Source organism: Synchiropus splendidus, chromosome 12, assembly GCF_027744825.2.
Source record: "Synchiropus splendidus isolate RoL2022-P1 chromosome 12, RoL_Sspl_1.0, whole genome shotgun sequence".
NCBI classification, from domain to species: Eukaryota; Metazoa; Chordata; class Actinopteri; order Syngnathiformes; family Callionymidae; genus Synchiropus; species Synchiropus splendidus.
The window spans coordinates 10,084,104-10,097,008 of NC_071345.1; the positions used below are offsets into that span (position 1 = coordinate 10,084,104).

Below are 12,905 nucleotides of genomic sequence, written 5' to 3' on the forward strand. Positions count from 1 at the left end.
AATATTTCTGAATGATAAATAGAGCTTAAACAAATGTATCAGTGATGCCAGGAGCCTGAGGCTGGAGCTCATAAATGGCTGGAAATCTGACTCCTAACATGATCTTGAATTGTTGCATGAAGCAGTTGACTCTTGTGTCCCATTGGTTTTTATTAAAATTGTAATAAGAATACTCCACAGGGGATGATACTGCAGCGCTGAACTGACCCACATCATGCTCTCAAAAGTCGTGAAAGCTTCATCTTTCCTTAAGGTTGAAACCAGCGGCACATATTTAAGTTTGAAACTGACCGTGATATATCTTACATTTTCAGAATATTTTGTTACGTCTCGCTTCACTGTAAAAATAGAATACCATTGCCAGTCATCCCGAACCGGGTCTTGTCAGAATGAAAATGAAGACGGCTCAGCGACTGTGTCCTCAGTCGATATTCCAAAGTTCATCACTTTTCCCATCAAAAGTGAGTTATAATAAAAGCACAACCTCATCGTTGGTCCTCACTGGTGATGGGTCGATGGGGCTTCTTGAAGCCGTGTCTTTTTATTTTTCAGAGGACACTAGATGGCACTGTCCCCTGTATAATCTTAGGCAGCTATTTCAATGAAACCTCACAACATTTTAAAACCAAGCGCGCCACCTACTGACCTCTGAGCTCACAAATTGTCAGGAAATAGAGATACATATTTAAAAATAAAATTTGGCGTCGCTCTGAGCAACCGTCTGGATCCACAAACCTTTAAAAGGATCAAGAAAGAGAGAGCTGCAGCAGGAGCTGCTTCAACTTTTGTCCTCACTCATACTCATACGGAACTTTTTAAAGGCTTACAGAGATTTAAACTATAGATAAATGAATACATTTCCAGTGAGCTGCTTGGCTGAGTGCTAGTTTTCCTTTTTCTTGCCATGTTTGCGCTGCTGTAGACCTTTTTATGTTTCATTATTATTGTTATTATTATTATGATTGTGAGAAGGAGGTTTGATCTGGCCCCATACCTGAGGTTTGGAACATCACCAGACCTGTTTCTTCAGCGCAGATAAGCAAGCGGAGAGTTCCACTTTGTACTTACTTGAAGAACCAGCTGGTTTTCAGGTTGATAATGTAGTATTTGAGCGAGCAGGAGAGCTTGAGACCTTCAGCTGTGCCCTGAACCGTCAGCGGACCGGCTGATAAGGCTGCGGAGAGAAGTCAGAGCTTGTTTATTATTATTCTGCGGCAATTAACAACAAGCTTTCTTATCTGCCGCGGCTCCCAAACATTGTTAAGGAACAATACCCAGGAGCGTTAATTAACATGCCTGGAAGCCATTTTGTCATTATCACAACACACCACACCTGCTATCTGAACTGGCCCGCTCACAATCCTTCGCCGATCAAGTCCATTCCACTGTCAAACACTCACCACATTGTTTGCTCAGCTGCTGCAGAAGCTTGTCCAACTCTGCCAATAGAAAATATGTTTTTCAATACTGCGCCGGTGATTACAGTTTCTCAGTCTTTAAATACACAACATGAGGTTTGTTGTCGTGCTGGATTGATGTCATGTCGTGGGATTTGCTCACCGCCATCCTTTAACTTTAAGGTGCTGACGTCTTCTCCACGCTTGTCGGACACCACAGCTTTGTACGAGCCTTCGTCCTTCTTGGTGATCTGAGGAAAGCAAACAGGAGGTTTTGATAGTCTGTTGAATATATGTTGAAAGCCGCTGTGGGGTAGCAGTCGAGAGCGTGAGGGCATCCACTGGCGGTAGCTTGTGAAGGTGCTGATGCGCCCGGCGAGCGCGTGCTATCAAAAATATTAATCCAGTGTGTGTTATTCTGTTATGACCCTAAACTAAATCAGAGTTCAGACCTCCATCATGAAGCTCTTTAACAATAAAATCTATGTAATTTGGTGAAATTTTTAGCATTTGTAAATGCAATAGCAATGAGCCCAATAGCACAACGGGTGCCAGTAGTGTTCTGAAAAGAGAGCAGGAAGGGCTGCAGCTCCTTCAGCACCACGGACAGCTACAGGTCTTCTCTTCATCTGTGGATCCAGATGATAATTCGAAACAAAACCAAAATGTTATTGTTTGTTCCTTGTTTCACGACCAACACCCCTGAAACTGTAATTAAAACCCAATCATCTATTTTTGAGTTAATTGTGTAACAGACAGATGCGGATGATCACAAACCACCTTGGCTGAGACACAGGTGCCTAAACAAATACAGTGGTACCTCGGTTTTCGAACACCCCGGACTTCGAACAAAAATTTCGAGAATTTTTTGCTTTGGATTTCAAACTATAATCCAGAACTTGAACGCCCCCGAAAAAAGCCGGAAAAAACATAGTGTGTGCAGACCGATCAGCTGGCCCACGACACGCTTTGTTATTGTGTATAACTCAGCCTCTGTATGCAGACGTGTCCCGTTAGCTACATTTACTGACTGTTTTTTCTTCATATTGAGGTGTAAAACCTTTCCTGTCTCCGCACTGGACCGTGGTAGAGTGTCACAGGGGAGGTGCTCGCTCTCCACACCTCCACTCCAGGGTTTGATGTCCTGTTGTGGGCTGGAGCTGGGACAGGGATGAGGCGAGTCTGGGACAGAGCGTGACTTGGTTTATGACTTTGTCACAGCCAAACTGCACAGAAGCGCACATTCAGAGATGGACACGCACCGGGCACCTCTTCACTTCTGGAGAGACGTCACTCACTCGGCAACCCCTCCCACATGCAGCGGCCACACACATAGAGGAACAGCGCACCTGCAGCAGACACTCTACATTCACTCCTACAAAAGACTATTTTAAGGCTTGGAACTGCTTCTTGAACGGCCGTCTGGAATGGACTGTGGTCGAGAACCGAGGTACCACTGTATAGTTCAATCCAGCAGCCTCCAGTGGTACGTCAATACCTTGGAGATAGTAAAGGAGCTGACGCCGGACTTCTGGTCGTACACAATCTGGGTCACCTCCTTGGAGTCTTTAAACCACTTCAGAGTTGTTTCCTTGTTTGTATTTGTCACCTTGGAGAAAACAGAAAGCAGAAAATACATACATATTTAGTTTGAAAAGGTCAGTCACACTGATATATGTAGCTCACCTTGCACTTCAAAATCACTTCACAGTCTTCACTGACACTCCAAGATAAGAATTCATCGAAGTAGGGACCTAGGACGGAAAATGGGGTCTTAAGAAATACTGTAGACGAATGAAGGGAAATGGTGACACCTGCTGGAATATCTCTATCACTGCAAAAGTAGAAAGCAGTGGCATGTGCAATGTGATGAAGGTTAAAAATATTGATAAATAAATAGTAATAATTATGTATAAAACTGTAAGAAACAATGTCTTCATTTTTTTTTAAACTAACAAACAAACGAGCAGAACAGTTGGTCAGCCTCTAACTTTTGCTCATCATTCCAAAGGGTTGAGTTTAACCACAGTTGTTCCTTCATCGGCGTTAGAAAACACGGTAACATCGTTCCCACATTGCAACACAGGTGGTGCCCAGAAATCAGCTCTGCTCATTTCCATCACAATGAGATTTGGATGTGAAGAGCGCAGCTGTCGCCTGACGCAGCAACAGATGCCGTGATTGACTGTAATACATGTTTCATGTCAGCCGGTCACTCACCAGACTTCCTCTGATGCTCGCGTCGTCTCGCGTTAGCCAGGGCCAGAGTGTCGCGGAACTCTGCGGGGAATCGTGGACATTTGGGTCGTCAGTTTTTCTTTCTCCTTCTTTGTGAGTTGTGGTGAGGTGAGTGACAACCACCGTAATACATGTAAAGCACAGACAGGTGAATAAAAGGATGACTTTTATTGCGACAAATGTGTTTCGGCTGAAGGCCAACGAACCCTAAAAAATAAAATAAAAAATATAAAAATAAGTCAGTTTAAAATTAATGTAATAACAGGGAATAATTACAGTAATGATGAAAAAAAAAATGTGACAATGCAATCGTATAATATAATACATTTCAATAAAATAATCTAGTAATTTAAAGTGTTTTAACTGGGCTTTAACCAATAAGTAGATCTCTGACTTAGGATTTTTTTAAGCTTGGAATCTTGCTGTGAACTACCTGATAAATTATGATTGTATTAATCAAGAATTTGTCGAACTATGACAATACAAAAAATAAAAAAAAATCCAACAAAATTGCCAATGTTGAAGATTCAGTACGTTCAGTAAGTGTCAAGATTTTTTTTTTTGCTTCTGCTTTGTTAGGTTCATCAAATAGGTCTGTTATATATGCATCCAACTTCACATCCAATTGGTACATTCCAGTTTCAAATCTGGTGAGAAACACAGCCATTTTGCAGCCTCCAAAATCACTGGATTTTCTCATGTAAAACTCCCATTCAATGAGCATTCCGATCAAAGCTGGCTGCGAAGGTTTGAAAGAATTGTGTCCTCATTCATTACAGTGTTCATACATGCATCATAATCTGGACATTAGACAACATTTCACGCTGAACAGACAGCAACAACATTCTCAATTAAACAGTGCTGCGTGTCATTATCGTAAACACCTATATGAGCGGTTTATGAATGTAAACATGTAAATACTCCTGAATAAAAGCCCATGAGGTTTGTGGGAAAATAGATAGACAGACAGACAGACAGAAAGATAGATAGATAGACAGATGGATAGATGGATGGGTGGATTTGTGGTTGGTGACTGACTCACTCTGATCCACGAACACGAGGGTGGACTGGTTCTTGGCTCGACCGTCCCTCAGCTGAGCCGTGTACGAGCCTTCGTCTTCCACCGAGAGCGGATCGATCAGTATCTCCACCAGACCTTTGGCCTTGTCAAAGTTGATCTTGCGGCGCTGGGGACAAGCAAACGTTCATGTCCTCACAGGGATCAGCCCATGTGTGCAACAGGCAGCATTAGCCAGTTCACCTGAACCAGCTTGTGGACGGTGAAGAAGAGCACTTTTCAGCATTGCGCTGCTTTTCATCCACGATTTGACAAGAAAGAAATCCGAGTGAGTCGCGGCCTTAATTTGTCAGCCTGAGGGCTATAATTAGCTGAATAACTTTCAAATTCAACAAACCTCATTTCTGATCTTTCAGTAATAATATGGAATTAATGTTGTTCCGTGAAACAGATGATGAATAGAGGCTGGTGAAAATAGATGACTGCCAAGAACAAAGACACCACACATGTTTAACAATAGCACTGGTGAATTGTACAATAGAAATGATATTAAAGCTGCTAAATGCTTTGGTGCTGGGGATCAGGCGTGTCCAAAGCATGGCCCGTGGTCCAACAGTGGGCCCCGCAACCACACAAGTTGGGACCTGCTGTGGCGTTCCTGACATGATAACTGGGTCCAGAAAAAGCCAGCAATTGTAAAGTGTGTAGCTATTACCCATTGCATTCATTCGGAGCTGTGAACCTTACCGGTGTGCTGGAGATTTCCTTGTCGTTGAAGATGACGCGAAGCTCAGCAGATTCACTCAGACTCTCTGTCTGCATCCACAGACGAACCTTCCCTTCTTCAGACACCTCCACCTGCCAGCCGGACTTCAGTTCTATCACTGACAGAGAGAGACACCGATGTGCTTAGTTTCCACACAGTGGAGGTCAATGAATATTTACGCACAAGTAAAAGCGAGTTTTTGTTAGTAGAATGACGGATATTGAAATCAATTTTCACCAAGCATTAGTACTATTTTAGTTGTTATTTATACCTACATGGGTTTCGGACTTGATTGCTGAGTTCTTTCAGTCTTTCAAGATCTGCAAAATAAATACATTGAAAAAAAGAAAATATAATAAAACATCCCTTACAAAGAATGATATTTTATATCCATGCATTGTACCATACACAACATACAACACTCTCAATTATATGTACCATCTTTAACAGCAACCTCAAAGCTACATAATGCTGCGTGTAATACAGATGTAATACAGTGTTATAAAACTTTATTCAGCAATGGTGAACTAGTCTCATAAGACATAATGACTGGAGTTAGATACCGCTACACAGTGGGACACCTTTAGTGCCACTTTACTCTCTCTTGTGAGCTTCAACCTCTCCAGCTTACTGCTGCTGCAGATCACTCTATCATCAGCAGACATCATGGTCTGCGAAGACTACTTCCCAACCTTGTCTGCCAGCCCTGATGTAATCATGCTCTCATCCATGAACATATTCTAAACAACCCTCACAGACTTCCCTGATGCTCGTGACCTTCTCATACAATACCGCACTTCCTCTCCAGGAACTCTGGCATTAACTTTCTCTAGATCCACAGAGACACAGAGCAGGACCATCTTTCTTTCCTCCATCATCATCACGGCTACTTTATACCAACATACCGCCTTAGTGTGTGTTATTCCGGTCAATAATGGGCATGTGCATGTGCAATATTTACCTTCCGCAGTGAAGTCATAACTGGAAGACAGCTCTGGATTGTCACTGATCTCCACTGTGTACAAACCCAGATCTTCCTCAGAGGCGTCATTGAAAGTCAAAGTTGACCTGATGGATTGAAAACAACAAACCAACTTTTTTTAAGGCACTTTTTTTTCATTTAGAACATGAGTGGGCCCTCACATTTATTAAGGGGCCACATGTTAGGGGCCCTCAAGGCAACACACCAAAGTATTTAACATACATTTTCATTACAAAAGTACTATTATTATTATAATATTTTTTGTCAAGAAGAATGACTGAAATTTATTTTATTAGGATTCGATACATTTGCCACAGTGAGAGCCAGTTGAGGCTTTTAAGCTTATAAAACGCGCTCAGATATTTGAGTCACCCCCTCCCTCCGATGTCCCATCTGCACAAACAAGAAATGGCAGTCTGTGTGTAAAGAGGATAGAGAGTCCAGGGGACAGACAGAGCAGGGTGAAGAGTTTAATCCATCCAATTGTGATGTGTCCAAAAAAGGTGAGCAGGGCGAACGGCTTATGTGACAAGCTGGCAGAATAATACGGGCCAAGCAGGGGTCAAACCTATGAAAATGTCCGACTGGAAATATAATGGTGAAATACACAGGGCCAGTCTGACAGGGCTGAAGAATTTACTGTGGATTATTCTTATTATGTAGATTATTAATAATAACCACATCATTAAAATCAATTTTTATCTTCCATTTTCATTATTATTATAGTTTTTGGAACAAAGGACAATGTCATTCGAGATTAAATATTGCCTGGCTGTGTCAGCTTTGCAGGCACATCCTGTCTTCCTCTTGAGTCGATGAGCCATAACAATTATGACTCATCAGTTTTATTCATGAGATAAGTGGTCTCTTGACATTATTAAATGGATTCAAAGAAAAAAAATACCTATCTTTGCTGGTCTCCTCTCTGGCTCTGCTGGGGTCGATGGGGTCTTTGTAGTTTTTATTCCACAGAAACTCGCTGTCTTCGTCCATGCCTTCGCACTCATACGCCAGGTATATGAAGCCTTTGTTATCCACACCGATCTCAATGTCCTTGGTACCTGAACATATACATAAATATATATATATATATGTATATATGTATATGTTGATGTTGATGTGTGATGCTAATTTTGCCAATTTTTTATATTCAAGTTTTTATATCACCTTATTTAAACTAAAGCTCTTTTAATGTCTTGAAAATATTTGTATAAGAATTTCAAAATATGTTTGAGGTAAACAATAACATAATAATATTATATAATATATACTGTATGAATTTGAAAAAAAATAAAAATAAAATAAATATATATCTATCTATCTATCTGTATCTTATTTTGACTGCTTTATTCTTCAGTGTGGAGATGATGCCTGACCTGGCTGAGTCCCGGCCGTGACAGACTCGGATGGCAGCGAGGGAGATCCCACTCCGGCCTCATTAACGGCAGATACACGGAATCGATAAGTTTGACCCTCCTGAAGTCCTGACACCTGAACACAGAATTAAATATTTATCACTTCCAATAAACAAATCCTTACTTAAGCAAGCATTGAACACTCGGTTGTTCCGCTGTTGTCCCTCCAGGTGGATTTATAAACGATTGTTTATTGGCAGTGTATCACTTAAAACAACTTGTCGCTCTTGTAGTATTTACCAGAAACAAGTCGAGTCGGTGTTTCGCTACGACTCGTGTCTTACAACCGTCCTCACCTTGAAATGAGTCTCGGTGACCGGGCTCTCATTCAGAGCAGCCCAGTGGTTCGAATCATGTCCTGTGCTGACTTCCAGGAAGTAGCCTTGAACGGGGCCACGACCCTCGTACAACGGCGCCTCCCACAGCAAGACCAGGGAGTCACTCCTCACTTCCCTCACCTGCAGGTCAAAGGGGCAGCCTGCAGAGAGAGAGAGAGAGAGACGAAAACAAGCGTTGGTTGCTGCACTCCACATTCTGTTTTTATGATTAAGTTTATTTTAATGGTCTTTTATATGCGATATCTTTTATAAGCTTGAGTCATTGTAAAAGATCCCAACATCGCAACCACAGATGTCTTCATTAGAGCAGCAGCGAGAGACATCAGATGCTAAAATTATTCCAAGAAACACAAGGACATCCTTTAATCTACAGTTCCCGACCTGCAGGGACGAGATTAGCGAAATTTCTTAATGATTTTCAGCCACTTTTAAATTATAAATGGCACAGAGAAAGGTCCATTTTCCAGGAGTAATGAGCAGGGATTTCAATTGGCATATGTGAGAGCACCTTTCTCCATTCTCGATATTAATGTCACGCAAAGCTGCTGGGAGTGCAGACCCTGCTGGGCTCAGGGGTGTCACATGTGCGTGGCAGCGGAGGGAAATTTCAGGCTCATAATGAGGTAATTCCACTCTTTTGAGATATCGCAACCTGCCAGCCATTTTCGGACACTGACCCAATGGCACGTTGCAGTTGATCATATTTCATTTTCATATAAGAGCTTTTGTGGTGAACAAGTCAAGCCCTCACAGTGTCATCAACACTAAATCCTCAATGTGTTTTTAGGGAAAAACTCCTGATATCAGCCAGTTCAACTTTTCCTAGCCGGGTAAAACGTCGCACCTGGCTCGGGCATCGTCCACTTCTCGCACAGGAAGGCATCACTGGGCGCAGACGGCTTCCCGACGCCCACCATATTGGTGGCAAACACCCGGAATTGGTAGAAACAGCCACCGGTGAGATTGGAAATCTGTTCAAAGAGCAGTGTTGTGAGAGAAATGTGGATTATGTCTCAAAAGATCCAGCAAAAAAAAAAGATATTGAAGGGAAAAGGGACCATAGATAACCACTGTGTCAAGCCTGTTTTTACATATTTTCTACACACTCAAGGAAAATTATTTTCACCATGAAGGTAAGAAAGTGAAAGTGTAGTTGTAACCTTCATGACGTCATAAGTCTTGTTGAGTAGGTATTGGTAAGAACCTCACGATACGATATGCATCACAATACAATACTATCATGATAAAACAGCACTATGATATCACAATATTGTGATGCTCTACACAGTCAGCTAAAACAAGTCAACAAACAACAAAAGAAAAACACCATATTACTCAAAAATAAATGGACAGATGAACTCAAAACTATTTTAACTATTTTATAAAAATAAAATAAAACAAAGCCCAAAAACTATATATATATATATATATATATATATATATATATATATATGCAACTTATGCAACTCACGCTGTCATTGACAACAGGATAAAAATATGGATTTTTGTCAATAAAAAACAAAAACTCTGAACTATTGAGTTCAACGTATTGCAGTCTACTTCTATATTGATAGCTTTTGACATATCTGTTATAAAGATGATAAAACATTTGGCAGTAAAAGGAAAAATATTATGGTTGACAGACAATAGAGAGAAGAAAAAAAAGGTTAAAAAAAAAAAATGTATTGTCAGAGCAACAACAACCGCTGACGGCAGCCTTGCCTCTCACAGTGCACGACCTTCCACACATTCAGGGCCAAAGTTCGCCTACACTACACAAACACATTACTTTCAGACCGAAGCTACAGTGCTTCTGCTGCGACAGCATTTCCATACATTAGCTTTGGAAAAGAAAAGGGATTCAGCGCCATCGATCGCATTATTGATCCTCTTATTCACAGCCACTTAGACTTTAAAGCGCTTAACACCTCTGTGAGCGGCGGAGAAGTTCTGCCCGTGCGCTTTCTCTCTGCAGCTAATTGACATGACCAGAGGGAGCTCATCTCACCATAACAGCTGACTGTGATCCAAGACAAGCATTCTCTCGTAAGCAGTTCCCGCCATTAGTGCTAGATTCCTCTGCATTAGCATCACAGATCCACATCCAAGTTGCCATGGAGCTACAGACACATACGCAGGTATACGCTGATCCACTAGATGGCAAACAGGCTGCATTAGAGCACTTGTCATGCAGCTCCTTTATCATGATGCCACTACGGTTTATGCATCCTGGTGAGGCGACCGCTGAAATAACATTCAATATTTGACTGAAACATGTCATGTGTTAGCTTCTGCTTACTTTGGCAACTAGTCCCAGCTACCCAGGGTGAGAGGCGGGGACACCCTGAGTAGCTTTCCAAAGTAAAAATGTTATATATATACGCTTTATTGGAAGGGTGGACACCAGGGGGGCGCTACAAAAATACATATTAATGTAAATTATAAATAAGGCGGAGCCGGTGAGGAGGTGGGTTGTAATAAAACAAAGACATTCTTGATTTCTTAATGAACCAGGATCAGTGACTCATCCGGGAGCAGGAACTGAGACTCCTTTGAAGTGTGATTCAGAGGGGTGTCATGGGCCTTGTGGGTAAAAAAATAACAAAAAAAAACTCAATGTTAATGGCTAAAATTAGCATGAGAGATGAAAAACAAATTGATGTAAAGACATAAAGTTCATACAGTTATTACATACAAAGACGGATGTTGTTCCTTCTAGTCGCAGTTCTACAATCTTTGTTGTTCCATGATTCACTGTGGAATACACATGCGACTATTAATTCCATTTTCTGTCTAATTGACTGCGTCTTTCCCAAGAGTTAAAAAAAAAAAAAAAAACAGCTCCGCCTAATTACCGCTGTAGTCCTCTGGAAACAGAATAGAGATGTGTTATGGGTATTCATGGTCACTGCCTGTTGCCTAGTGACATCGCAATGATGTGGAGGAGCTTCAACCAATACTCCAGAGTCAGGCTGAGAAACGGCAGGTCTAGATCACCTTTACTGAACGAAAATAAAGACGTGAAAAATCACTGGGTGCAGCATTCGCAGGCGTGTACTGACCTTTGTCCTTCTCTCTTTGACAGGTTTAATATTGACTTCTCGCCACACCTCAGCGTCCCGCTCCTTCTGATCGAGGTAGTACCCTCGCACAGCAGCTCCCCCATTGGAGGCGGGGGCTCTCCAACCCACGACCATTTCACTTCCAGTGCAGAGGAGCAGAGCAATGGCAGAGGGAGGAGAAGGGACACCTGACAGAGCCAACAAAAATTCAACTATTAAACACATTTAAGACACATTTCTCTCTGAATCTGGTCACCCACTTTGTTGTTACAAAGTCTCTCATGAATGAAAAGATTATTCTATAAAGACCAAGGCCCTCAGATCCTTAGGTGGGGCCCGACTGGTTGCCCCAAAGTCAAGACCTAAATCTAGGGGAAGCAGAGCCTCCTCCATGAGGGCACCTACGCTCAGGAACTGCCTCCCTGAGGGGATCTAAACTCCTCCACCTTTTAAAAAAACTATTCATTTTTTTCCATTTACGTAACATCACCCTGCAGTCTTACTTCTGCTTTCCCTGAACCAGAGCACATTTCCTTGTACATAGATATGCATGTGTAGGAACCCCACTGTGCTCATGTTCTAAGTAAAGTTATTTTCAGTCTGTTATGCTGAATATATATAAAGTTTTATTGTATTATTTTTGTAAGTTTGATACCAGATTTTAATGTGATTTATTTTACGTTTTCCTAAAAGTCAAGTTTTCTTGGTGAAAAAGAGAAATAAAATAACTAAAAGCTGTTTTCCTGTCTGTTGTTTCTGTTTGCTTCGTTCCCTCCACCTCCGCAGTAGCGCAGCTGGAACACATCCGCTGATCGAGCTAGCTGATTTCTACACCTTGGTTCCAGTCTGCGCTGCCAGATGGTTGCTCCGCGTCCTGCGGTAAAGTTCCCCTCGAGACCTAGTTCTATCGCCTTCTTGTTAACTTTCGATTGTGCGTGCCTTTTCTGCCACTTCCTTGGTTTCTTCCTAGTGCATTTTCCATCATTTTCTATCAGTGTTTGTGTCCTGTTTTCTCTTGTTGACTGTTTCTCCCTCACGTGTTTTTTTGTGTGTTCCACCACCGAGTGTTTTTTGTTGTTTGGGTCTTGTGAGTTCATCTGAGGGCGTTTTTAGTTGTCCCGGTTAGTTACTTGTGATTGTAATTGGCCTCTTTTCTGTTTCAGTTTTTTCCCCTTCCTCGCTCGCCCATCTATAAAATTTCAACTTTTTTTAGCTTTTGAAATATCATTGGTATCATTCATAGTGAAATTAAAATGGGTTCAATAGGACAGCAGGTGGCAGCAGCGTTCTGGACTCTGTTTGCCCAACCCAGGAGAAATAGGGGAGCGGTAGTAGTAGATAGTGGCATCTGCAGGACCCAGAGGGTTATTGAGCACAACACACAAAATCTGTTTGAAACCTCAGATTAGATAAAAACAATAAATGAAATCACAATCTATTAATGCAAAATCAGTACAAGTGTAGAAGTGTAACACGTTCCGTTTACTCACGAATGGCAGCTTTCACCAGGATTGGCTGAGTCTCTCCTGAGTAGACGCTGTTCCCCGCTCGACTCACCGACTTTATTCTGAAGACGTACTCCTTTCGGGTCTTGAGACCATGAACGACAAATCTGAAGAGAAAACGTTTGGAAAAAGACTTCAGATCAATTGACCATTTCAAGACCTTAACAGCGCATTCATGTGTTCT

General features: G+C 41.8%; 1 protein-coding gene across 4 annotated transcripts in view; it reads right to left on the reverse strand.

Annotated features, from left to right (window-relative positions):
- myom3 (myomesin 3) overlaps positions 1-12,905 on the reverse strand; it is a 47,110-nt gene that overhangs the window by 2,663 nt on the left and 31,542 nt on the right. For all 4 annotated transcript variants that reach the window (XM_053882107.1, XM_053882108.1, XM_053882110.1 and 1 more), the window contains 16 exons: positions 12,707-12,828; positions 11,217-11,404; positions 8,999-9,125; positions 8,113-8,294; positions 7,778-7,892; positions 7,306-7,462; positions 6,381-6,487; positions 5,695-5,739; positions 5,401-5,537; positions 4,678-4,822; positions 3,618-3,677; positions 3,084-3,151; positions 2,896-3,006; positions 1,561-1,648; positions 1,401-1,439; positions 1,069-1,174 (listed from right to left, as the gene is read on the reverse strand). In XM_053882107.1, coding sequence (XP_053738082.1) covers positions 1,069-1,174; positions 1,401-1,439; positions 1,561-1,648; positions 2,896-3,006; positions 3,084-3,151; positions 3,618-3,677; positions 4,678-4,822; positions 5,401-5,537; positions 5,695-5,739; positions 6,381-6,487; positions 7,306-7,462; positions 7,778-7,892; positions 8,113-8,294; positions 8,999-9,125; positions 11,217-11,404; positions 12,707-12,828 — 1,797 coding nt within the window. The remainder of the gene's footprint in view (positions 1-1,068; positions 1,175-1,400; positions 1,440-1,560; positions 1,649-2,895; positions 3,007-3,083; positions 3,152-3,617; positions 3,678-4,677; positions 4,823-5,400; positions 5,538-5,694; positions 5,740-6,380; positions 6,488-7,305; positions 7,463-7,777; positions 7,893-8,112; positions 8,295-8,998; positions 9,126-11,216; positions 11,405-12,706; positions 12,829-12,905) is intronic.